The sequence below is a fragment of the Chroicocephalus ridibundus genome, chromosome 5 (assembly GCF_963924245.1).
Source record: "Chroicocephalus ridibundus chromosome 5, bChrRid1.1, whole genome shotgun sequence".
NCBI lineage: Eukaryota > Metazoa > Chordata > Aves > Charadriiformes > Laridae > Chroicocephalus > Chroicocephalus ridibundus.
This window is the reverse complement of record NC_086288.1, coordinates 29,432,396-29,459,908: the sequence shown is the minus strand read 5'-3', so window position 1 is coordinate 29,459,908 and position 27,513 is coordinate 29,432,396. Positions and strand designations below refer to the sequence as shown.

Genomic DNA, 27,513 nt, shown 5'->3' with positions numbered 1-27,513 from the left:
CAACTGGAACACAGGAGCTCCTATTAGATCACCTGCAATTTTCTACCAGCTGGTACCACTATATAAACGTGGTTAGACTACTCTTTCCTACTGGAGAAACGATGGCGAACGAGGGAAGAGCACTCACCAGCATCTTTGCAACATGTAGACTTTGTTGAGAACAAGGCTGATCTGTGGGTGAGCAGCAGAAGCCCCAGCTACACACAAACTGCAAATGGAAGAGTGAACACACATTTATCTTTGATTTGCATTTCTCTACATCCCATACAGAGTCAAGAAGCCGAGACATTCAGTTCCTCAGAAGCTTTATTTTCATTCAAGCTACAGAAATATAGTACCTTCCAATTTCCCATTATACTTTCAGTGTATTTGTACGGCTCAGGGTGAGATGCACTAGGATAACTACCCTGTACATACAGAGGAAAATAAGGCTCAAAAACTAGCTTTACTTCAAAGAATGCCAAACCTTACCTACGAGGCTGGCTCCAATTCCTCGATAACATTAATAGGCACAACATAAGGAAAAAAAGATTGATCTAGACTACCTATTGTAAGCAAAATCCAATAATTCATTACAGAAAGTAATCCAAAGAAATCTTTTAGAAATAACAAAACAGTCGTTTTCTAATTTGAAAAAAAAAATAGAAAAAATAGATGAGTCATTTTTGCTATATATATGATATATTCACACACATACTTTCAAGTATCATTTTCACTATCATACTTACATGGCTAGAGATAAAAAAGTGAAAATCCCATAAGCAGATTATTATGCCGAAGAAGTCACACAGAGCCTTATCTGGGTTGAGCAACACCTGGAATTCTCCACGGTTATCGTAGTGACCAAAAAAGCAGTGACTAGACTCAGTGTATTTCTTCCCTTTATTAAACATGTTTTAATAAGGCTTGAAAAGTATCAGAATTTAGAAAAATGGAGATGGGAGAAGCACAGGCAGTCATAAACCCCCCAGATTCACAGCTAAGCTCGTCACGCACTCAGTACCAGCAGGGAATAAAACGAAATAAATATCCAAGTAATATCTGGTTAGCAGGCAAACTGATACCAACAGACTGACTTCAGCTAGGATGATTCTACATTTAAGGCATCACACAAAACAACAAGTTAACGGTAGGAAGCAAAACAATCATCATCATGTGCTCAGCCACAATTCACATTTAGCTCTGGACATCTGAACCTGCTTTATTTCAAAATAGGAAGGCTAGGAGGGCATCCCATAGTCTTCTGGGAAAGTGCCAGGCAGCCACCAGGCAAGAGCAGAAGTGACAGTGGGTTTTATCACAGGGGAAGGAATTTAAGTGCTTATTAAAGGCTTTGCTGCAGTGCCAGAACTGGGCACCCGAAAACAAGTTCTGGTGGAATACAAAACTTTGAGCTAAAAAGCATAAAGTCTGTTCAAGCAGCTACAGTGACAAGCGTCCTGCAAAGAGATCAAAGTGGAAAGTCTTCAAGATCTAACAGCTTCTGGAGCTTTGAAATGATGATGGAGATGTCCAGCAGGTGCATTTGACAGCCGGGAACAGGACTGGTTCCACACTTCTTGCTAATACACCCTGCACTCCTGCTCTCCAAGTCTAGTTTGGATTGACAGGTATGAAATGTCTCTAAGTGAAACAGATATAAACTATTTCCTTACTGGTGATGTCATTTTCATTTGTCTGTTTCTTGCCCAATATGAAAAGGCACAAATTCCGCATTAAAAAAAAATTATTGCAAGACCTAACTAAAAACCTACTAAAAAAATACAGAAACCATTGGCTGTTCCTAAGAGGGCAAAGTCCCTTAAACGTTAAGTGCTAGGCAGTCTGAAAACTCTATGGGTTTAACTATTAAGCTCAACTATTTGGCTTAATACTTCATGCAGGGTGTTCTTAAAATATAGTTTTAAAACCATGAAGCCCAGACACAAAAGTAAAGCTTCTTGGAAATAAGGGAGGTCATATATATCAAAGGAAGGATTCATGTCACTTTACTAGGCTGAAATGCAATGGTTTTTTACTTTTAGTAAGGGTCCCATGGAGCCCGGAGTATTTTTTCCAAGCATTTCTGTAGGTAAAGATTCCATTAGGTAGGATGGAAGCTTTGAGCTCAGGCCAAGCCTTGCTAAAAGCTACTATTCCAAGTTCCCAGAATTTGGGTAACATCAAAAATTAAGTTTCCTGAATTATAGACAGCCTGAAACGCAAGACGGCAAGAGTGCAGCAGGACAAACAGAAAGTGACAATGAAAAGCACTGCACAGCTCAAGACTTACAGTATACCCAGAAGCTGTTAATTCACAAGTATTCCTCATTTTTTACCCCTTCTTCCCAGGCTGTATTTTGGCACATTCTTATACCTCCTTCAACACAGCAAATTTCTGCTTTCTTTCCTTGTTCTGCTGGTTTTGTACCATATAAACCCATGTCTGAATTCAGACATTTATTCTTTAGTCTTCTCAGGCTTACTAAAACCACACATTGACAATGGCTATCCAGTTAGCTGGAAGTTTAACAACACTGAATATTTTGTACCAAAACTAGATACTTAAGCTTTTACTGCTTTTATTCCTCTTATGAGCCTGTGTCTGTTTTATTAACACACAGAATGGAGAGAGCTCAGCTTTCTCCCATAGTATAAGAATACAAACTACGCCATTATAATCAGAACATTAGTATGCAGCGCAAAGTGATTTGCAAGCTGGAGAAAACTAGGTTCGTGGTCACTTGCTTCTTCTAGCAATGAACTAAAGGCATAGGTTATAATATTTGATAAAGCAAGTATGTAATTTAATTTTCACTCAAGTCTTCTAGAAACACAGCAACTGTTATTTGAGCAGTGAAGAGCCTCAAATCAACCTACTTGAAGTTTTCACATTACTGTGCAAGTCAGTTGGCTGCTTAAATAGGCTCAGGCTCAAAAACCTGAGACCATACAAAAAAAAAACCCTACCAGTCACCCTTCTAGATGAATGAAATACTGCTACCCTGAACAATATTCCAGTCAGTCTCGTAGTGGAATTAAACAAAACCAATACTATATACTTCTCACAACAGCACTCAGTTTAACCTCAAGGCTCTTCACAAAAGGGCAGCACTACCTACATTTCTGAATTACACTCATTTTAGTGAGCCTTGCCCCAGTGCTCCCAAATTACATACATGCAGACAATTTTACATTACCACTCAGGAAACTGATTCATCTTTATCTTTCCATGCATACAAGCATTACTGGTTTATTCAGAAATATCAAAGCCTGTACAAACACTACTTAGCTTGAGGCTGATGATATAGAACAGAAATAGTTTGAAGAAATTTAGTTCAAAAAGCTTACTTTAATTGCAAAGATGATTCGCTGAAGCAGTAAGCTGGAGAACAGGCAGGGACTGCTATATTCTGCTAAAAATGGTCCTATTAAACAAACCTGACTTGCTTTGCACACCTGCAGAATCAGGGCAGGCAACCAGTTACACCAGAATCCACAGAAACCAGCATACAAACAGCCTAATAGCTCCCTCCAACATCCAATACCTATCCCAGTTAATGACCAATACTGAAGGCACAGTATCATTAGATATAGATGCCTACTGTAAGTGTTTCTATTAGACATAATGATCCAGAAGTTAATGTAATACCTTTTTGGTATAGTCTGATATGCTGTTTAAAACACATTTCTTACAAGATGCTCGAGTGTTCAAGTCTATCTTAGCACACAAGCACTTCAGTGCCTTCATCGGGCAGATTTAAAAGCCTGATTCAACGGAAACTGCACTGCCACAGTGACTAAACTTGCTCTACGGAGTTGTCACAAAGATCAAAACCCCAATATGCATCTGCCTTCAAGTTTAACTGAAGAAAAGCTCTATATCCCTGGCAAGATCTTAAAATACATCACACACTGAAAAAGAAACTGGCAATTAAGTATTGGTTTTGCTGCATGCTCTGCTTTTTTTTTTTTTTTTTTTAAAGATTGGAAAGAAAAAGCCTCTCGCACTGTGCTCAAAACAAGAGCATTGCCTTTAAAATTTTCCCCCAATCCTACCAGTCAAGCAAACTTACAGCTCCCACAGCAACTTTCAAGCCAATTAAAGTTTCATTTCATTGTAGACATACATAATAGCAGACTACCTAGATCCTCATATACTTTTATTTTGTAGACATGTCTCTAGTGCGCTTTACTCGTACTTCATATAGGAATTAGATACTTAGGCAGAATCACTCACTTCAGCACTTTTAGTGTAGTTCCTACCTGAAACTAGATGTCTTTCTATGTACTCTTGAATTTCTTGGTTGGCATAAACCAAAGTCAAAAGAGAAACAATGCAAACTATAATCAATTAGACCAACCACTAAGAAAAAACAGTAGCCACATCAATATAATTTTACTTTGATTTAGGGTGCTATCTAATAGATTTATTAGAAGTTTCAACAGACTATAGCTCCAGACTTTATCTTTCTTGGAAGACACTACAATAGAAGCCACAGTAGAGACTGCCTCGTCACAAGAGGTACAAATACTTGCTGTATAGATGGAGAAATAAAAGGACAAATCTAGTTGTCTAAAAGACAATTCACTGTACACATTTTATTTACAGTTTTGTACACTGTCTTAATATGAATGGGACCGCTTTTCTACTTGAGCCATTTTAACCAAAGCAAAATAACCTAAGTAATACAAAGTGTTAAAATACAGCGTAAGATACAAAAACAGACATACTATTTCTAGTAAGGAATGTAAATTATGGTGTTACATTAAAAAAATCCACAATTATGTTTAGGAAATCACACAAACAGATCACTGATTTGACTGAAATGCATAAATTTGTAGCAAAGCTTTGATGTTACAAAAAACCAAAAAATTACCAAAGAATGCACAAAATTAATGTTTATTCCACCTTTGTCATATTCCCAGATTCTTCACCAAATGTTACATGAACAAAAACAATTGAAATCAAAATATCACTAATGTTATCAAATAGGGAAAACAAATAAATTAATCTAGCAGCCATCAGCATAGGTTACAGCAAAGATGATGCTGTATAAAAAAATTGCTAGAAAACTGTATGCACCATACTCTTTTCCAAACCAGCAAAATGTTACTGCATACAATGCAAATGTAAAACAGAGTAATTTCCTGCAGGTACAGAAATGCAACTTCTTTTCTGAATACTGTGGATAAACAATTTTTTTTCGTAATAGTAATGTTTCTACCAAGCTATTACAGAGTGGGCCAGGAAAACATTTATGGATTCAGGGGGTGAAGTGTACTAAAATTCTGATTGGTAATGGTTACTTCAGCCAAAATAGAAAAAAATTGAACACAGAAGTACAAGACAAAGGCGAATGAGACTTCTCACAAATCTTAGCAACACTTAGATGGAAATCAAATTTAAATGTAGTCCACTCTGCTTTTGAAGAGGCTTTGGTTCAGCTCCCAAATCTCGATTGCTTGACGCAGTCTCCTATGAAAGAATACTCAGAAGGTGTCTTCTTAAACAACAAACCTATTTTTAGTGGTGGAGCCGCTCTTAGTAGCTGTGTCTGCATGGGACTGATAACCAATCACTATCTTTGGAGGAAGTCCTAATCTTTCCTTGTATACTCTCCTGGAGAAAAGAAATAGAACAACAGTTTAAGCAAAGCCCGTAGGAAGGAACTAGTAACAGGACACCTGCTTTTAAGATCTGTTGACACCTGCATGAAAAATAGTTGCCTATTTAGAAACAATTTCTCAGGTACGAATAAAGGACTTGAAACAGGATTTTTCTAGCTTATTGCATCTAAAACCAGCTTGTAGTTCTGTATGAACCATATAAAATACGAAAAGCTCTTGCCAAAAAATAATTCACAGGCCTACATAAATGCTGAACACAGGGATCCCACTGCATTCATGTGAATATCTTTAATATCAGCAAGCTATATTCCCAAGTATAGAAACAAAACAGCTATGAAGAAGTCATGGTCCATGATTCCAGAACTACTGAGATGATAAAGTCACCTGAAGCAAATAAAACAGCAACTACCTGGAACACTCAGGTTTTATCACCACACACATCTCAGTTACACAGACTTACTGTCTTTTCTTTAACTACTGATAGAAAGCAGACCCCCAGCCCCCCCACTTCATTATGGTACTGGTCATGGGCAGCTACCCAACAGGAGCCCTAAGAAAAATGATCTTGCATCTTATGCCTTAAGAAGCAGCTGTACTCGCCTTACACACGCTGTGTTCCTTAGCCTAGAGTGAGATGCAAGCCACTAATGGCCCTAGGCTCCAAGCTCTGACTAAACCACAGAACAAGCCTGTTCAACTGTAGATTGTTAACAAAACTACATAAACTTGTTTTTTTAACTTACCTTAATCACAAAGGAGCAATCATAATCATACAGAACCATAGCTTACCCCAATTTTAACTGTTAAATAGAAGCTTGATGTATTGTCTTTGGAGTTATGGCAACACGACAGCAGGTTATCAACGTAACTTACCTTAGTCATTGTGCCAGTCAGTTTGCAAAATATTAACTTTTTTACAGTTCTCTAGTGGAGTCACCTTAGCTCATTAATTAGTGGTTAATACCATTCTAAAAATGCTCTCTGGTGCATCCTTGACAAAGCTGATTCTGCCCCTCTACTCCACTCTCATGAGACCACACCTGCAGTACTGCATCCAGCTCTGGAGCCCCCAACATACGAAGGGGATGGACCTGTTGGAGCACATCCAGAGGAGGGACACACAAATGATCACAGGGTTGCAGCACCTCTTCTATGAAGACAGGCTGAAAGAGTTACAGCTGTTCAGCCTGGAGAGGGCTCCAGGGAGACCTTATAGCAGCCTTCCAGTACTTAAAAGGGGGCCTACAGGAAAGACGGGGAGGGACTCTTTATCAGGGAGTGTAGTGATAGGATGGGGGGGAAGGTTGAAGGTTTTTAAGCTGGAAGAGGGGAGATTTGGATTAGATATCAGGAAGAAATTCTTCACTGTGAGGGTGGTGAGACACTGGCACAGGTCTACCAGAGAAGCTGTGGACGCCCCATCCCTGGAGGTGTCCAAGGCCAGGCTGGATGGGGCTTTGAGCAACTTGATCTAGTGGGAGGCGTCCCACCCATGGCAGGGCAGTTGGAACTAAATGATCTTTAAGGTCATTTCACATTCTAACCATTCTATGATTCCATGCCTACTAGGTTTGATGTAAGGTTACTCTCTCCTAGATGAAGATGTGTACCACAGTTCTGTTTGTTTACTGTTAAACACTTACCTTTCAAGTCTGAACATGATTGTATAATAAAATTGTTAGTACAAGGTAGACCCCACCAGATACTTAAAGGCCAAAATGAAGAATGTGTCAAGAGAGTCACCCAGTAAGCAAAAAGTGTCAGCAAGCTAACATGCCTGACAGTTGAAGTTTGGCCTACGACAGATGTGCTAAGTTGTGAAGATAACCTATGCAAATCAACACAAATATTTAAGTGGCCAACAAGGACTGAATTTAACAGCAAATAATTTTGAAGCATCAATACTACAGCATGAGGAATCCACTTGCTCTAGCAATACTTGCCAAATAGCAGATCACAACATGCATTTTCTATGGTACATACTCATGTTAATCTGAGATGACTACTGTTTCTTACTGGAATGAAGACTACAACATGCTATCACACATGTCAAATAATCCATGAAACTCAGCATTATTTTATTTGATTTGTACTGAAGAGACAAAAAGGTAGGAAAACATCTGTAGAATTTTACAGTGTATCACTGTCCAGCTTTTTTCAACTATAAGGACATCCTTGTGAACTTCAGATTTACAGCACCTTTCCTCTCTTATTTGTAAGCATCACTTTTCTTAGAAAGATCTTACCAATGCTCTACTATTACTGGCTACCCACCATCACAAACTAGCATGCTGCAACAGAACCTACACTATCTACAGGTATTAATTACAATGTCTCATTGCAAAATGAAAATCTTCTGCCAAGACTTGTTTCCAATTCTTCATTATTTCTAAACTACAGTGAAGGCACTGCAGCAGTACACAGAATTTACTAACATAAACCTGTATTAAAAAATACACAATAACAAATAATTTGGCATTGAGTTACTTAAACTTGGGATACACGTCTCCACAGGCTACATTTACCTGACGTGCATTCTCTATCAAGTTTACTGGCTTTAAATGCATTGTTACACTTTATATATTCAAGACACCAATCACAGTACTTACCCTATATGCGTAACAGCATCCCTGTTTTCACATTCAGTTGTCCATATTGCTATTTTATCACCCTTAGTTCTAACATTAACAACAGCACCGCATACATCATCACTGTAGTCATCAAACGACTCCCCAATAAGGCACAGCAGCTACAAAACAAAGATTAACCATTATAAGTGGCAGTTCAGAGTCAGAATCCTGCTCCATATGCAAAGAGTGTACACAAAGGACTGGGGAATACTACACTTTACAGCTTATAGCCACCTGCCATACAGCAATCATTTTCTGTTTATTGCAGTATCTTCTTGAAGTTCCAAATGTTACAAGTGAATGCAAACCCAGTTGTAGTAGGGTATCTTCCTCCTGTTTTGATTTTTCCAGCTCTCCTCCTGTCCCAGCAGCTACAGGTCCTGACACAGTTGATCATTTACATAGTGCTGCCTCCCACCCAACCTCACAATCCAAAACCAGTTAAGACTAAAGGAATTTATTCTTCTTTCTAAATTATGTTTAACACAGACAAATCTGAAATTTTATGTGTTTACATTCATTATCTAGGAAGAACCTGTGAAGAACTATTTGGGCAGTATGTCAGCTATGTACTGTCCAACCTCAATCCTGAAGTTTATCAATTGCAAATCAGACTGCAACTTAGGTGAAAAGTGCTATCTGACAAAGCGTTACTTCCTATCAACACACTCAGAAAGCTTCAGAGTTCTCACAGACTCCAAAGTAGGAATGAGTCATCCTGAACAGTGTGTAATGCAAGTGTAACAACACAAGTGTACGAGTTATACAAGATTCTTCCCCCACAGATTTCTAATGAAGAAGACTGGAATCGGTGAAGGTGGTATACTACAGGAACATCAGATTGAGGCAGGTCACACCCTTGTACAACATGCTCGCTGTGAAAGTGATATTTAAAGTCTTCAACTTGTAACTTGTAAAACAAGCAATTTTCAGATATTAAAAACCGAGAATTTCTTGTGGTTAAGACAGATTCATCTAGTCCAAGCCAAATTAAAATACCTTCTGCACAGTGAATCTCCAAATGGACGCTTGTTTACTTCACTTGCACAGTATGTTAAGTACACTGCCATTATATTCATTTTCCAGAATCACTTATAACGTTTGGAAATTCAGCACACTTGCAACTTTTTGAACAAAGCAGGTCTTTCAGTACCCATGAGAGCTGCAGGGGCTGACTTCATCAAGGAAATACAAATAGGACAAAGTGTGCTACTGAATAAATCAGGTATAACTACGCATACCTTAAACATTACACCTAATTGCAGGCTGCACACATTCACTGGGTAATGAAAGCCATAAATGTTTAAGTTTAAACCACACACAAACATTCAAAATACTGATCAACAACCTTAGTACATGTACATGCAAAGATGACTACCATGCTTAATGAACACTACAGTCAAGTGCATTCTTCATGAATGCTGCACAACAGGGGAAAAGTCTTCTCAAATAAGTTTAGTTTAGTTACAAATGGTAAAGATCATTAGATAATAAAAATTTGTTTCAAAGGGAGTGATAAAGGAAGAAGTTTTGATTTTTATTGGAGAAAGTTGCTTACAAATAATTACTGGAACTAGCGGTGACAGGGTTGTTTTGGAGCACATATTCCAGTCACCTGAGTATTTGGGCTCTGTGCCATTGCCTGCTGCTAAACAAAAAGCAGAGCCCTCTAGCCTTAAATCTACATACACTGTCTACAAGGTTCCAATCCACATGTAATGGTATTAAGAGTCGGAGGGACTCATATTGGCATCTAGGGGCAGAAGCCAAATGCACATGGCAAGACGTTTATTTACGCATGTGCAGTCATATTGCCTAGTAGTATAAGGGTCATCACCCTTCCTTCAAATCACCACTACAGTGACTATAAAGATCCTAATAGCTCTGGCATCTTGGACACCTCTGCTTTGATCCTGAAGGCCATCTCTCCCTTTCAAAGGGGTACGATACTTCTTGCCTTTCGCACAAGCAAGGAAAAAAGATCAGAGATTTGATAAGATTGCTTTGCATTGTACTGCCTGCAATCCGTGCCCCTAAAGCCCAGATCGCATTAGACTCTTAGGCTATTCTGAGTCAGTTCATAGACAGTACAGTTGTATACTTTTCTACAACACATTTACTGCAACCCACATAATCTCCAGAAGTATATTTACCATTCAAAAAATCTATTAGAAAAAGATAAGAGCAACGGAAAAAGGAACTTTTCTAGTGCACAGGAAGATTGTGCTACTACTTGCCTATCCTAACATTAAGTACAGAAAGAACAAAAATAAACCTGAAACTCCCTTGTTTCAGCAAGACCAAAACACGAAAACCACTCACTTTAAGAATATTTGTAAAACAAATTGTCACATTTAAGCAATTAAATTGGGAGTCACATTCAATACAGAGTATTATTTTCCCAGTAGCTCAACAACTATTCTTTACATTCCATAGGAAAAGGTTCACCTGTCCTGTAGAATTATCTCTACTGCTGCCCATTTGAAGAAAGTATTCGATAGAATACAACTACATTGAGCATCACTACTGAAAAATAATGAAAAATCATGAAAGATACAGCCTGTCAATCAAAACTTACAGGAGACTGCTGTCAGAAGTCAGATGTCTACCATTGCACACAGAAAAAACAAACAGGTTAAAATACTAAATACAAATGAAAGATTCTTCAGTTGCAACTTTTAAGGCCATATGCTTACTGTCTCTAGCCAGAAGCGATCAAGGTCACTTCGTCTCTGCTGTTTGTTTAGTGTAATTAACCATCGTCCTCCTCGCTTGTTTTTTTCATCTTCCCACATGGGTTCAATCCCATCCTGCAAAGAACAGCCAGAAGTTAAATCAGACTTAATCTGTAGTCTTCCTAAAGAATAACCAAAAGACCAGTGATAACTGAAATAGAAACTTAAGAAAAAAAGCATATAGTTTAAGATACATACCTGTCCAGAAATACTGTCTCATACCAATACCAAAATTCCTAAACAGCTTAAAAAGAGCACTTTCTCTAATGAATTTTTATTTCTACTGAAGAATCACAGTCCTGGTAAAAGTCTTGGTTACACAACATTACATAAAAAACTGTGGGAACAGGCAGAGTCAAACATCCACTTTGCCCTGTATGAAACCAGATAAAATTAGCAGCTACATTCTGGAGTCTTTATTTTAAGTCTTGGACTCATTGCAACGTTGGCCAAGTGTTTCGCTTATGCATAAAGATTACTTCACTGAAATGGAGACCCCTGGCAGTCTATCTCAATGACTTCCTGCACATACAAGGTGAGAATAAGAGGGCTTTAATTGCCAGGGCCACAAAAATCAACACACCACTTAAAAGCAAGTTGGATTCCGATTCATGCTTTACCAATGGCCCTGCACTGAATTAAATGACTCTGGATGCACTGACCCAGCAAAGCAGCCAGCTGCCACTCCCATATCCACCAGCTACACTGCGCTTCAAGAAAGTCAGTCATTAAAAAATGCAGGTAACTGTCTAGACAGAGAAAGTTGGTTAAGAAATGTCTATTGAGAGCCGCACTACCAAAGTTTGGCTGAAAACTAATTAAGTGTTCAACATGCAGAATGAAGTGGTGTCAGCTCTGTTTAAATTTAACACCCTCGCTGGCAGCTGCACAGCTCAAACTAGTTCATCACCTTTAAGAGAAACTCTTAGGAGGTCACGACTGAAGGACAACAGCAAGAGATTGTTCAAAAGACTGCAGCAGTTGCCAATTCTATACCTGTTCCATGCATTTAAACAACTAATTTCTGGTTGATTATATGCAAACACAGAATACATACATAATAATTCAAACACAAATTTATGATTCATGCAAAAAATACAAGCATGATCCATAGATATTCTAAACTCTGAAGGGCCTACAGCTTCTTAAAAATCTACTAGCAAGGTTTCTCAGTCACCTAAAATATTGTTACCCTCCCAAACCCAAGGTTTACAAACAGTCTACAGAGGAGTCCCAGCTAGTAGCTATGTTTTAAAAGCAGTACTTAGGGGATTATTTAGATATTTGAATCCAGAAAGGAAGCTGTATGTTAGAAGCACTTCAAAGAAGTATGGATTTTATTTAGAACTCCAGTTCAGATCTCCACTCCATCCAAGGCAGGATTTCATAGAACAGTCAGAGTTGGGAAAGGACCTTAAAGATCATCTAGTTCCAAGCCCCCTGCCATGGGCAGGGACACCTCCCACTAGACCAGGCTGCTCAAAGCCTCATCCAGCCTGGCCTTGAACACTTCCAGGGATGGGGCAGCCATGACCTCCCTGGGCAACCTGTTCCAGTGCCTCACCACCCTCATGGTAAAGAATTTCTTCCTCATATCTAATCTAAATCTTCCCTCGTTCAGTTTAAAACCATTACCCTTTGTCCTATCACTACATGTCCTTGTAAAACATCCCTCCCCATCTTTCCTGTACGCCCCCTTTAGGTACTGGAAGGCTGCTATAGGGTCTTCCTGGAGCCCTCTTCTTCAGGCTGAACAGCCCCTGCTTCACGTACACTTTCTCATCAGCATTTCCTACTCACTTGTCTGAACACCTTCTTCAAGTGCCAGTGTTGGGTACAATTTTTTTATTTCATACATAAGCAATATGGCACATTACTGGTGGTGTAAAAATTAATTATAGGAGCATTGTGCATCTGGCTAGTAGTGCTCAAAGAATACTGAAGAACATTGCAGTCTCCCACAAAACTCAGACATTTTACCTTATTTCATATCACACCAAATGAAAGAGCCGGAAAATCTTTATATTATAAAAATTATTGAGACTTAATTATTTGCACAAGCATTTCACGCACAGAATGAAGACAAACATAGCAACAGATTAAAATGTACTGTCTGGGAAACGTGTTAAAGCAAGTACTTGCGTTTTCAGAACTAGTGACAGCCTGATTTTCAGAGGGCAGGTGTTTCAGACTTCCTAAAAAAATGAACACCTTTATGACACTCCCAACCATGTTCCTAATTATCTAAAGTGAAATATTTGGACAGTGTCTTGCTTAGTCAGGAAACCATCCATCAACATCCATAACTGAAGAAAAAAGGTTAGCAAGCATACCTTAAAGAGCGAGTAGTCACAACCAGGCATTAAATTACTAGAGAGCTGGATATGGTTGTATAAACTATTGGAGGGAAAAAAGCAGGATTAAAAACTAGGCATTATTTTAAGGTACAAAATTCTTAAAGAATTTAAGACATATGACCGAATAAAATACAAAAATTAAAAAGCATTAAAGTTATTTCAGAAGCAACCTCATTTCCCAAGTATTTTTCAGCAGTATAAAAGCATTAGCTTTAAGATGTTCTGGGCTTAAAGAAGCAGAATGGAAGTTGGTTTGTGAACACTTGCTGGGTTCATATACAATAGCATTTTCCAAGAAAATACCAATGCTTCTTTTAAACCTAGTTCTAACAAAGTTACTAGAAACATAACTCACCGAACTTTCATGGCAACAAGTTTTGTGTTCATGGGTATTCTGTACATATACATACACAGAATAAGGATAATTGTTTATACTTCTAAGGCTACTCTCTCTGCAGAGAGGTTTTGGGAGAAATATTCAACTTTGTTATTTAATACAATACTCTAGGGGTAAAGGCTGTAGGCCTGATAACTCAAATTGTTGAAATTAGGACTCAAAAGGCAAGAACAGATGACTGAAACAACAAAATATAAAATACATACTCCAAATTGAGTTTACAACTATGCAATTCAGAGGAAAAAAAATAATCAAAGGAGTATATACTACCTCCTCCTCTAGCAAGAAGACAGATGTTTTTTCCTGCACTGTTAAGGTCAGACTTCAGAAAAAGGCCTGTACCTACCACAGTAAGCTGTAGTCCAAGACCAACTAACATTCAGGCATGGTCGAGCACCAAAAAAGAAATTCATTACTGAGATGTTCTAACAATTAGAAATGGGGCACAGGAATTTACCAAGCCAGTTAAGAGATTTACCAGCTTCCCTCCTTTAAGTTTACCTTAGCCTTAATATTTTCCCCCAGAACACCACACCTGTTTCCCACTCTGACCACAATGGAGGCATAACTTCTCAATTGTTGTGACAGATTTTATATCTTGACTGCAGACATCTAGATTAGTAGTACTTTTAATTACCCAGACTATCTTGCCTACTGGAGTTCAAAAAACTTACCCTTAACCCACTTTAATAGTGAGCTTCAAATAATTTGGCCTCTCATCACATACCCCAAGAGACTGCAAACTACTGTTCGCTCAACCATCAGTCACCCCCACAGCAGGAATAGAAAAGCTGGTTACAAGCACAGAATCCTGTTTCCCTCCCTGATAACTGCACTGATAAGTACTTGTTCAACATTAATATCTTCTTTTTTCCTGTTGGTGATAATGGGTCACTGATAGATCTCAATTCCACTAAGAGACACCATCTCTCCCTTACTGATCACATCCAAAAAGAACCCTACCACTCAATGTAGCATGAAACATTAAGGAAGATCAAACACATAATGCATTTTTTCCACACTCGGTTTCATTCCACTTACATTTTCTCCATATTTCACCATTATGGCAGGCAAAAATCTTCCAAGTAAACCACCTGTATCTGATCGAAGCAAGTGTTTGGAAAGCACAGGCCTACCTTCAAAGGCTTTGTTCTTGCTGTTTGAGCCTAACTGCTTTTGCAGTCCTTCAGTTTAGAATGAAGGTAGTTTCTTCTGTAACTTCTAACAAACTTTCAAGGATGCCCTTAATCTGCATCAATCTCCCAAGTACTATGCTCCAGATTCAGGCACTCTTGAACACTTGAAGTAAGCCAGATGTCTGAAAATTTAATCAACTAACAAAATTTGGGGCCAAGGAAGTGACAATCACTTAGTTACAAGAATTTACAAATTCATGTTACCATAACACAGCTACTGCACAAATAGTTTTCTACATGTATGTCATGTGCATATGAATATAAGCAGTGTTGCAGTGTTAACAGCAAGACAATGTGCGTTTAAAGTATGAAAAACTTCTCCACTCACATTTTCTTCAAAGGTTACATTCCACCACATTCTAAAGAATGGGGTAGACCTCACCTCCAATTTTACAAACATTTCAGCTTATACTCAAAATTTCAGTTAATGGAGTACTTCATGTTTTTCTGACTTTGGCATAAGCTTTGCAGGATAATTATGCGGATTGAAAACTCTTTACTTACGCCCAAAAATCTTCAACAGTATCAAACTTTGAGATAAGACGAAGATTTGCTTGCCAAGTTTTGCTCTTGTCATTTTTAAAAAACCAGAGCGCCCATCTAAAGGAAAACAAAATAAAATAATCACATCAAGAAATTAAAGTATATTAAAAATATAACTTGTTATATCCAAACTAATTGAAAACCGCAATATATTATCAGCATGGAAATCAGTTTTCATCAATAAGCTACACAAGAAACTCATTTCCCAAATCCAGCTCTTAGCAGATCAACATTATCTGTGTTCCCACAACAAGAATCACGGCAGACTTGACCAATCCATTTGGGTAAATATTTTAAATAGTTTTGTAACATTTCTAAGACTCTAAACCTCTATGCCTCATATGTTTCTCCTTGCTGCCACTGCTAAACTGCAATCCCCTGCCACAAATAACTGATTACAGTCTAAAACAACACCAGCTATTCAAACTAGGAGCACAGCTCCCTTGCCAGTAAAGGGGAATTTCCAGTAAAATTTCCTTGTAAAGGTTACAAAAGCTAATTATATCACTTCAAAAGCTATATGTGACATGAACATTTCCCAAGCACTCACATGCTTGGAGAGCATAAGTGTTAAAATGCAACTCTCACCAACTTTCACTGTTTCAAGTTTTTAAATCCGCATAAAGACAAGATCAAATGAAAAATTTTCCATCTGATTTTCTTCATCTTTATCTCTCCGAGTACAAATCCCAACACATAAATTGAACCTTTCACACAAAGATGCTCTTTCTAGATCAAAAAAACATCATTTAAAATGCTAGAACAGGATACCTGATAAGGCATTTAACAAAACAGGCTTATTTTTCATTCTGATAGTTTCACTAGCATCAAAATCACCCAGGTCAGCACTGGAATAGAATTATCTTCTCCCAACAGAGTACTTTAAGTCACCAGATGTCTTTCCTACCATTTCAAACCTTGTTTTAAAAGTTTACTATTTTCCAGTAATAGCCCCACTACCACTTGTAAAGGAGCACCAGCACCAGTTTAATCAAAGTGTTTAGAGGAAAAAGAGGAAGGATGGAAGTTGAGAGAAAGACAACAAAGGAAAATGGGATGCACACAGCATAGCACTCTAGTGCAGAGGGGTTTTCCACACTTGTTTAAAACTTAGAGTAAGGTGCCACTCGGTAAAAGGTTCACTTTGGGACAGCACCTACAGAACACGTACAGTACAACACATGGAGTACTAAGCACTCCACATCAGCTCTTCATCTTACTTGAGAAAATTACTTCCTAGCTGCTCTTTTTGAAGTATATGTATGCTGCTGAGTAATTTTTTTGCACGTTTACAGGAATTCAGCCTGTAATCTTATACTACCTTTACTGCAGAAAGGCAGTTCAAGTCAAGGCTTTCAAGTACAAAGCTTCTGGGTAAAGTCCTCATTGCCTCTATAGCTCAGTAAAAAGCTGAGCAGTAGCTTTTAAGACATACCTGGTTTTGCACACTGAACACAGATTTTGTAAGAGGGCTTTGATTTTTTCAATACCTTTTCTTAACTATACTTTTAACCATTGCTCCATGTTTTTCTTGTTAAAGAAAAAAATTTAAGTGCCCTACAGTTTTGTTTTCCTCCTAGTGACATGTGGTGCAAATGTCTGCATTTGTACTTTACAGGATTTCTTCCACTGTACTTCCTATACATAATGGAAAAAATACACTGTAAACACCAACCACTCATATGATCAAGTCTAACAAGCTCTGTGGCTGATTAACACAGCTTCTACCGCTATCACTTCCAAGTAGGAGAAAAAAAAATGGTAAGATATGAAGCAGAAGACTCTGATAAGAAATAAGAATGAGGAGTGTTCACCACTAGCACCTTAATTGCCTGAAGTACAAGGCAGAATGGAAGGTTTTCCAGTTCTGCTTGGCAGCAACTCCATCTCAGTGTCAGTCTCAAAACACACCAGACAAAAGCAACAAGAGCTCTGTTTGCCCCCAAGTAGAAGCAATTACCTGGCCACATTATGAAAATTTGCAAAGATTTTCACCTTCTTTAATAACACTACTTGAAAAGGCACTAAATTACAACAGGTTCAGGTTCTATTTTCTCTGCAACCTCACTGCAAATATTTTTTAAAAACCCAAGAAATTTCAAAATACAAGGTAAATAAGAAAGCTGTAAAGCCACAGGCATTCTTCTATCTTTGGCAAAATTACAATCACACTTCTGTACTATTTACCTGTTTTGTAGTGGATGCTTAATATACTGTTCAGGGCTGGCAACCTCCTGGCTAGGTGCTGGCTCGGTTTTCTCCTCTTCTGAAGGCTGAGGGTTGGGAGTGGTTTCCTGTTTGAAGAAAGGAGTTATTAATCCATTCCTTCTCAATTTTTATTGATGAAATTTAGTTCTTTGAAGTAACTTTAAGATGTTGGAAGCTAAGAGTTCCTCTACTTCATCTTGGATTAGGGGCCCAAATCACATCACGGAAACACAATTTGCATCCCTTTATTCTTCAATATCTGAACAGGTCCTACAATAAATACTAACTGCAGGAATTCACATTCTGCTGTTCAGTGATTTGCTTCCTGTGTCATTTGTTTCCAAAAGTGTTTGCTTAACATACTTGTCTTATTTTGAAACAGTTCTGAGTTATTTCAGAAATACACAACATGCTATGTTACCTAGAATACGCAAATCTAAAAATTAATTCCCAGAATAATAATTTTAGAAGGCATTTTTAAAAATCAGTTTCTGAAAAAGCATCACTGCAAAATATGTACAGATCCTGCTTATTTAGAAGAATCTGTTACTACAAGTAGGAAGCATGCCTACAATTCTCAGGTCTCAAATCAGCTACTACAAGCAGCTAGAAACCAAATCAATAAGTAGCTATCTTTGTATTTGCAACATCACTACTAACAAAGCATCAGCCACCGAACAGCAGAATTTAACCATATATCAGTTCTCAAATTTCAAACTGAAATATATGTAATTACGCATGTTTACCATAGATTAGACTGATTCCAAGTATTATTTTTTCAAATCTCTAGAGACATCACTAGAGACATCAAATATGTAACACAAAGAAGTGAAATAATGTATTCCCTTTGCATGCAAACCCCCTCCAGCTTGTCATTCAGTTTGAGAAGCCACTGTGTCAGGTTTGAAATTCTAATGCCATTCCTTCAAACCAGGGAACACAAAGCTTTATTGTGAGGCCAAGTGTCCCTGCCAGTTACTACCATCTCTCCCTAATCTACAATCCGTACTAGAATATTACAGAGACAAGGAATGAGGACTAGAGCTCATCCCCTACAGCTAACACAAAAATGCCGGCACAGCCAACCCTATGAAAGAAAAAGCACTGCAGTAATATAAACAAATACTAACTACAGCAGACCCAAACACTCTGGACATTCCTAAATGCAGCAATATAAAAGTAGTACTTAAAAATCAATTCAAACTTTGTGGTCTTAAAGAGAACAGAGCAATGTAGGGGTGGATTAAGTAATGGTAAATCATCTAATTAACAGAACGGTTTACTCCAGACTTACATGTTACTCAGTTTATCATCAAAGCTACTGAAAAATGGAATGGATTTGAAGTGATGACAAACAAACACCGTCCCAGCTGGAAAACTCTTCTGGTAACACTTAAAGATCCATCTTAATAGGGGTTTTCTCTTCATTATCAATATATTTAGCATTATTAAGCATGGTATTATGTTTTATTTCAGAGAAGTTACACCCTGATGCTTGAAAATAATTAAGGATGCTTTAGTTTAATAGCTCACCTAGAAAAAAAAAATCTCAGTTCAAAAGCTGATTTAAATAATGTTTAAGAATGCTTTCGTATGCTCTCACATTCACAGTGAAAGGACTGAAATGCAAAGGCCTGACAGGGGCAGTGACAACTACGAGAGTGCTTTGATTTACACAGTACAGGGGGCAGGCAGTACAATTGCCTGCCTCTTGCTAAAACTAAATGCTTTCTGAAGATTTCCTAGTGGTGAGCATCACTGACAAACGCACAGAAGCACAGTGTTGAACAATCTGTCAAGTCTCCTTCAGTGTAATACTATAAAAAACTAAACAGATCTTCGAAAAAGCTTAGTAAGTGCTTTAAATTCTATCTAGAATAAAATTTCCAGTGTCGGCTCCATTTATTAAGTTGATGGGATCAAATATACATCTTTCTCTTTAATCCCATACAAGAACCCCACAGAACAAATTAAGATGGTCAATGCACAAAGGCTGTAAAATACAAAGAAGCATTTCAGTATTTCCTCCTCCAAGTTATTGTTTGCATTATACTACAAAAAGCCAAGTAGAGACAACTACAATTTAAGTTTTGCCCCTTCAGCGGCTTCTAACTAGAAGAGTTAGAGATATTACATGTGCAAATACAATGAGCACACAAGGAAAAACCTTGTTGGTATTTTGGAAGTAAACTAAGCACCAGGTTTTGTGATAAAGCTTGTTTTCATTCACAATACTCCGCAGTTGTGACATCTAATTGATTTACAAATGCTATCACACTGAAGATGTTTACATCAAATAGACTCACAATGGACAAATGCAGAGTATCTTCCAAAAATAACTTCATCTGAGAATCTCATTCACATTTGCTCAGCAAATAGCTTTCAATATAAAGAGCTAATCCTAAAGTCTCTCTGGTCAGTCTTCCAAAAGTATCATAACTATATTAAGTGGAAGAATCAATACAAAACTACTAAGCACTTGCAGGGCTATGCCATTTCATAACTTCTAATACAAGACAACATCAGAAAGGATTTAGGTAGCACCTCCAGACAATTAAAAAAAAGCGTCATAAGCCTCAATACCTGCCCTGTATACCAATGGTTGCCCTTCACAACTACATGAAACTATTTTTGGACAAATGGAAGACATCTGACTCAGCGCAAACATTTTAGTTAAGTCACCACAATAACAATTCACTTAAGATATTTTGAAAGCTAACCTAGCTTTAATGAAATCCAGACTAATCATTATTTCAAGCTCCTGTCCCAAACAGTACAACAACTCACCTCCAAGGCCTGGCTAACTATGATCTTGACGCAGGATTATGCCATTGCCCTCAAAAGAGGGCAACCCAGCCAGAAGAGGCTTATTTTTTTTTTTTCTTCAGCACCTAGCTGCCCATCAAGGACAGGAACAGCTGTCCACACCAGAATAAATCTGGAAAAAGGTGTAAAGTTGGAAGCAGAGCTTTCTACCACAGAAGAGTTTTCTGGCTGGTCTCAGACAAAAGCCTAAAGTAGCTTCTTTTCACTACCTTTTATTTCCCAGTGACATAAGGAAAACAGAGTAAGGGCCATTTTCATTTTTGGCTGGTTAATCACACCAGCTCTCATTTCCTTTCACTTTACCTTTATCTCATTATTCTGACCACCAAGCTAAGTATTTGTAGAGCAAATCACTTTTCATAATTAGTCAAAGTATGTACATTCATTAACTGGCATTCAAAATCAATTTCTGGTATCCAACCTCTTTCCAGCTACTAAAATTCTACCCCAAACCACAAGCATGCAGGTTTTAAAAGATTCTATAACACAATACAAATTAAAGTGACATTGTACACATTTTACCAATTCACACCTTGAAATCTTGCAATTGCTACACTATTAACTTACTAAAGTCAGGCTGTCTCCATCAGCAGTTTTTGAACTACTAAATTTAAGTCCTTCATAACACTTTACTATTGCTCATATCTAATGCATTCTTTAACCTAAAATTGACTTTGCATCTACTATTAAACGAAGCCACCACTGGGTTTGCTACTTTTAAAATAGATGTAATAAAATAGGTAGTATTACCAGATAAACTGGAAAGCTTCATATGGCCAATCCTACTCCTCACACACAAGACAGCACGTAATTAAAAGTGACATTTATTCTCTACCCACATGTTTTTTTGATGTAGGAATCAGCTTACAGAAGTCCATGAAACATTTGCCTACTCAGCATTTAATGACTGTGCATACCTGCACGTTACTTGGATCCTGACACTTGCAGATTTAATTGATGCTATTTATTTTTTCTCCACAGCACTTAATGACCAACGTATCAAAGGAAGGTGTGCATGCCACTGGGACAGGAAACAAACAGCACTTACAGTAAAAACTGCTTAATCAGGTTTGTCTATTGCAGAGAACAACTAGCTTGACTAGGTTTCACCAAGTATTTTTAGGTGCTGCCCAGACCACATTCATGTCATCTAATTGTCTACAGAAGTTGTTTAGGAAGTCCAGTTGAGAGAGCACAACTTTTATATCCCAAAAGAAGGTAGCATAACACTATGACATGTTCTTAGTGAAAGTTAAGAGGATCAATTAGTGGAATAGGCTTCCAAAGTCTTCTTGAATTAAACCAAAATAAGTTACATTTGATAGTTCCTACCTTCTTGTTTAGGGTTTCCAACAGAATGAGAAAACTGCACATCCCAGTTATCAGACATCTAGGGAAAAAGCATGTCAGCTATCCACTGGTCCTTACGCTTCTTGCTACTATACTACAGATAGGATAACAATTCACAAAATCAAGAGCTTTATTTCAAAATATTCTGGACAAAAAAAGGGATTTAAGCCCACTCACAAACAAGTATTATGTGTTGTAAGAAAACAAACCAAATTACCATCTGATAGGCAATTCTGAGGAATGAACATAGAGGTAAAAATCATGTGTTTTATGTGTAATACCAACTGGAAGAGAGGTCCCAATAGCCACCTGTTACCAATTAAACAGTGTTAAATAGCTTTCCAGACACTAGGACAGAGAAAAATTTTCTAGGCATGACATAACAAGGCCTAATACGGAACAACTATCCTAACTGCATATATCATTACTTAGACCACCACAGATTTTTAGAAAGGCATTCACTATTAGAACACAAACATGGGTCCTGATTTTAACTGAGTGACATCCCACCAAGTTAGAAGTGCAACACATGTACACAAGGACAGGAACAAAAGACTGAAGTAGAAGTCACATGCTTCCTCCAGGGTCAGAGGGGCACACTGGTTTGTTTTTTTTATGAAATATAATCTCAGGTTTTAAGAGACACAAAGAATATTTACAGCCCTTTTGACTTCTGAAAAAATACTTGAAAGTACCCATCAGATTTTCAACATTTAACTCATAACCTTATGACTAGAATTAGCAAACAAGTTACAAGGTATATCAAAATACTTCAGAATCTTTCTGTTTTTCCTAGCTAAGCAAGGCTGCCCTTGTGCTACCACCTCTCACCCCAGTCTGCACCCTGCTGCCCTGAAATCTACCCATGGGATAAGATGACTTTCCACATCTGACATTGTTAGTTCTAAGGCACTCGGACAAGAAAACAAGAACTTCCTCCAAAACTGCTGAGGAAAACAGTTCAGATGACTCAAGGGACAAAACCCACCTGTAACACCTCTCATCTCCCTGCACACTTCTACACAATAGACACAAAAGCACGCCAAATTACTGCAAGTATATTGAGCCACTCCTACAACCAAGCATAGAATTTTACATCAGCTGAAAAATTAAGACACATTCAATCTTCAAAAAAGAATTTCCAACAAAATTACATAATGTATGGATGCTCAAGAGGTCAGTCTTCAACCAAAAGATAAAGCCCTGGACATACCACTGGTATGCCTGGTTATTGTAAAGCATGTAATATACACAAGCTACTTTGATAAACAGCACCAAACACACAAAAAACTGACCACTATTTGTAAGATTATCCATTTAAACAACTGTTCTGCACATTTAGAAAAAACCCAACTTTTAAACAGTTACAATTTTTCTGCCTTACATCCATCCACCATATAAAAATGAAGGACAACTGCCACTTTCAGGCAGCTAACAGAACACTTGTGTTACACAGCACACTTAAACCTATAGATCACACACTGAGTACCTTCATAAGATGAACATTTTAAAGAGGAATAGGTTTTAGGACTTCATGAAATGAGTGACTGCTTTAAGTTTCTGGGCTAAAAATAGTCTCCAAACTTACATGTAACACTGAGTTTAGAATATTTCAAAAGTGAAAGACAACTGTTTGAGGAAAAAGTCACATTAATTTAAAATCTGCATTTCTCTCTCACAATGTAGGCTCTCTACCAACATCACCCATTTGATTCTCTCCTCTCTACCCCCTACAATTCACACTGATCTTTATGAAGCTGCCAAAAGATCACATTTTCTCATCAAAATTTCCCATGGATCTCCACACCTGCAGGTAGTATCAGTAAATGAAACACAACTCAGTCTCATATGCTATTTTTATGCATTACCTTGAAATTAGCTTGACATTTTATATGCAGTGCAAAACATATTTTTTTTTAAATTGCTTTCAGAAAAATGTTTATCTCAAAAAATTTGCAAGTTGTCAAACATCTTCTTCTTCTTAGAGGACACTTTGTATTCAGTCAGAAATGTAATTTACCATCAAAAGACAGTTTATGATACACTCTCAATTATTAAACAGCATGCAAGATACGTTTATCCTGCATCATTTCAAAAAAATGCAATGAGCAAGCAACTGTGTTCACAATACTACAGCTGAATACTACACTGATTTCAGCCACAGCAGGTCACTGACTATATAAGAGAAATACCTAGTAAAAAGAGCAGGTCTGAAGTTGAACATGGCCTACGCTTAATTTACATGCTAACTGCCTGTCAGTAATACAAAAGAAATACCTTTCAGCCTACCTTGAATTTCAGGAGCTATTTTGAACTCTCCAGAATTTCAAGGCCCTTCACCACTATGTTTGTAACCCCTTGAGATAATACAGTTTCATTTAAAGAAAGTTTTGAGTCTTACCTATTGATGATTGCCTGTTTAAACAAGCATTTTTCAAGTTACATGTAACTGAAGTTTCACCCATGTGTCATAAAATGAGGAGTTAAATTCACAAGAATTGCATTTGCATAAGTGTAACGATAGCTCTCATGAAGGAAAAAAACGAGAGAACCATGATGCCCATTTCCAATTTGAATGGTGAGGAATCAGATGCTCACCTGTAAGTTACTTCCACATGATTTATATGCACCTAGAAGTTACAGGCTTTGTGCAGGCTACATTTTAAAGTCACCTTTGGTAAGCTACTGTTTACTAAAGCATTACTAATTAGTTTTGTTGTTGACTTTGTGGACTTTTGCACAGCATTATCTGATCACATTTAATCCTCAGAGGCTACAATATGAGCACGCTTCTGCATATTCTCACAAATTAATCTAAAATAGTCTTAAAAGAGAAACAATCTGGATAGCACAAGAAAAAACTGACTTTTAACCTGTCAGTGGCGCAGAGGCTTAAGTTTTCCCCACAGTGGAGAAGTAAACCACAGTGCAACAGGCCTATATTTACTTAGAATAATCTTGCTTTTCTTAGCAACTTCCATGGCACTATTTACAGTACTGTAAACTCAAGTTTCAATATTACTAAAGATTTTTAAACACTTTTTCCAGCCTCTTAACAAGACTTAAAATGTATGTTACATTTAAAAGCATGGAAGTACTAGACACGTCACTGACATTCAGTGGTGTTTTGCACTTCCTGGGACAGATTTTCACACTAGGGAAGCTTCACAAAGGAGATCTCTATAAACCTAGGTCCAGATTTCGAAGGTCAGCAGCAGAGAAGCTTCCCTACGATCAAGAGGTAATCCAATCCCTAACCACACATACAATTAAATTGTTCAATTGAAAAGCATATAGTATTTCTGCAACGTTAGCATCTATGACCTCAGTCACTACGCAAGACTAAGTTTAAGCTTAGGTTAGGAGAAGTGGGAGCCACCTAAAAGGACAATAAACAAAAATGTTATTATTTAAATAAATTTGAAAATAAGCAAGCACAGCTGGTATTTATTTCCTAAAGTCAAACATACTTCGACTATGGCAGAACACTCAAGAGCAGCATTACTTAAAAGCATTGTGAATGCTGCCCTATCTTCCACTTCTACTGGCTCAGCACAACCGTTTGTCACGGCATGGTGAACTGGATCTGGGAAACAGCATGGCAAAATCAACTGTTTATTTTTGGCTAAATTAGGCCCCAGATCTAGCTCAACACACAACCTCATGCTTATGCAAGAACAATGGAGAGAATGGTGTAGAGACAGGCTTATGCCAGCACCACAGCCAAAAAAAGCCATAAACCATGCCTTTAGAGTCATTTCAGTTTCCAATGGCCATCAGTATTACAAATTATTTATCACAACCCCTGCTAAACTCCACGGTCATCACAAAATACTGAGGTGACAGGAATCTCTCATCTTCAGATATGTGGGCTATAGCTCAGAAAGATCATCTTTTGAATATGAAAAAAAGTGTTTAACAGTGTGGCTGAAGAACACGGGAAGGGTGCTGCTGGTGGTCCAGCTAACTGTCTTCACAACTGACATTCTTCCTGCTCAGAACTGCTAGTCAAGCAATTTATAAGTGCTGAGCAAATTCAATCTCTTCCTTGTAAGTAAAGGTGTGGGGGGGGTTTTGTTCATGGAAGAAAATCATAAGAGGAGGATCAGTGTCCTTTAGACAAAAAGGTAAAATTAATTTTTATTTAAAAATAGTGATTTTCAAACTTAATCTCTTTTTGTCTAAATGTTACAAAGCCTCTCCAGTGTATGCACTGGCTGTTTATTTCCACTGTTTTGCACTTCCTGGTAAGCAGCAGCAAGAAACAAGCCTTCCTTAAGTTTCTCATTTTCTTGAAACTGTCACACACAGTCCACTCCTCGTGATGCACAAGCATGTGGGATTAGAATAAAAACTACACTTGGACCACTTCCAGCTGCTCCAGTTCTTTATGGAAGTGCAGGCTGGGACAACGTTTATAAAACACAGCATAGTATCATAAGCATAACTTAATACCTATAAAAAGAAAAAAAAAGTACTTAAATCATCATGAAAACTATAAAAAAAGCTTGGATAAAAATATCATTTTGAGCCAGAGAGATGACATAACCGGAAAAAGCCAATTTCGTTTGCAACACGCCTCGAGTCCTACCAGTCACACTCTTCTCTCGCTTCAGCCGCCAAACTCCCCAGCAGCGCATCTGCCAACGTACCCATCCCCACAGCCCGGCCTCCCGACCTCCTCACCGCAAGGCCCCTCTCCCTGCCTGCCTCCAAACCAGACCTTCCCCGCTCCCCGCCTGCCAGGAGGGCGCTCGCCGGCCGGCGAGGAAGAGCCGCCCCCCTCGGTGACCGGCGAGCCTAACCCTCCGGGCGGAAAGCAACATGGCCACCTCCACCGCGCCACATGCGCCCGGCAGGGCGAAGTGCCGCCCGCCGGGCGGCCGGCCCGGCTCCCCGCCGCCCAGGGCTTCTCCGCCTCTACCTCGCCGAGCCTTCCGGCCCCGCCGTTTCCCCCGCCTGCCGCAGCGCCGCGGGGGCGGCCGGGCCGGGCCGGGCGGCGGGGGCCGCGGGCGGGGCGCGGCACAATGGGCGGCCGCCGGCCCTCAGGCCTCGCTCCTTCCCGCCTGGCGTGGCCCCCGGCCCGGCCCGGCGCCCCCCCCGCAGCCCCGCGGCGGCGTCGGCCCAGCCCTCAGGCCCCCGCCTCCGCCTCCCCCTCCCCACCGCGCCGGCCGGCGCCTCCCGTTCCCCCTCCCCCCCGCGCCGGCCCCCTGCGTGCGGGCCCTCCTCGCCGGCCTCTCCTCGCCTCGCCGCCCGCCCGCCCGGCCGGGCCCCTGCCGCGCCCGGGGGGAGCCGCGGCTGGAGGAGGAGGCGGCGGCTGCGGCGGGAGGGCGAGGAAGGAGAGAGAAAGGCGGGCGGGAGACGGGAATGAAACACTCACCGGTTCCACCGCCGCCATCTTAGATCGGTCTGATCGCAGAAGCGCGGCGGGGAGGGGAAGGGGGCGGGTGCAAAAAACCCAGGTTCGAACCCGGTTGGCCGCCCGGCGGTCACGTGAGCCCGGCGGCCGTTGGGGAGAGCGGGGGAGGGGGGAGGCGAAGCGCCGGCCTTGGGGCGCCGGGCGCCGCGCGGTGGCTGCCGGGAGGTGTAGGCGCCGGGCGCGGGGGGGGGGTGAGGAAAGGGCGGGGCCCCCTAGCGGCCGCGGCGGGTGCAACGCCCTCC

General features: G+C 39.3%; 1 protein-coding gene across 1 annotated transcript; it reads right to left on the bottom strand.

Annotated features, from left to right (window-relative positions):
- Nucleotides 1-288: 288 nt before the first annotated feature.
- EIF4E (eukaryotic translation initiation factor 4E) lies at nucleotides 289-27,290 on the bottom strand. Its single transcript, XM_063335536.1, has 7 exons — nucleotides 27,233-27,290; nucleotides 17,656-17,762; nucleotides 15,430-15,525; nucleotides 13,309-13,372; nucleotides 10,937-11,050; nucleotides 8,220-8,359; nucleotides 289-5,602 (listed from the first exon to the last, which is right to left on the bottom strand). The coding sequence occupies exons 1-7, from the start codon at nucleotides 27,248-27,250 to the stop codon at nucleotides 5,488-5,490; spliced, it is 654 nt and encodes a 217-aa protein (XP_063191606.1). The 5' UTR covers nucleotides 27,251-27,290; the 3' UTR covers nucleotides 289-5,487.
- Nucleotides 27,291-27,513: the final 223 nt, after the last annotated feature.

What these genes read in the sequence shown, in the direction of transcription:
- EIF4E (XM_063335536.1), bottom strand. An exon ending in ACTGTTGAAGATTTTTGGGC is followed by an intron (nt 13,373 to 15,429) that starts GTAAGTAAAGAG and finishes TCCCTCCAATAG; the next exon opens with TTTATACAACCATATCCAGC. An exon ending in GATGCTGTTACGCATATAGG is followed by an intron (nt 5,603 to 8,219) that starts GTAAGTACTGTG and finishes TCTTTTCTCCAG; the next exon opens with GAGAGTATACAAGGAAAGAT.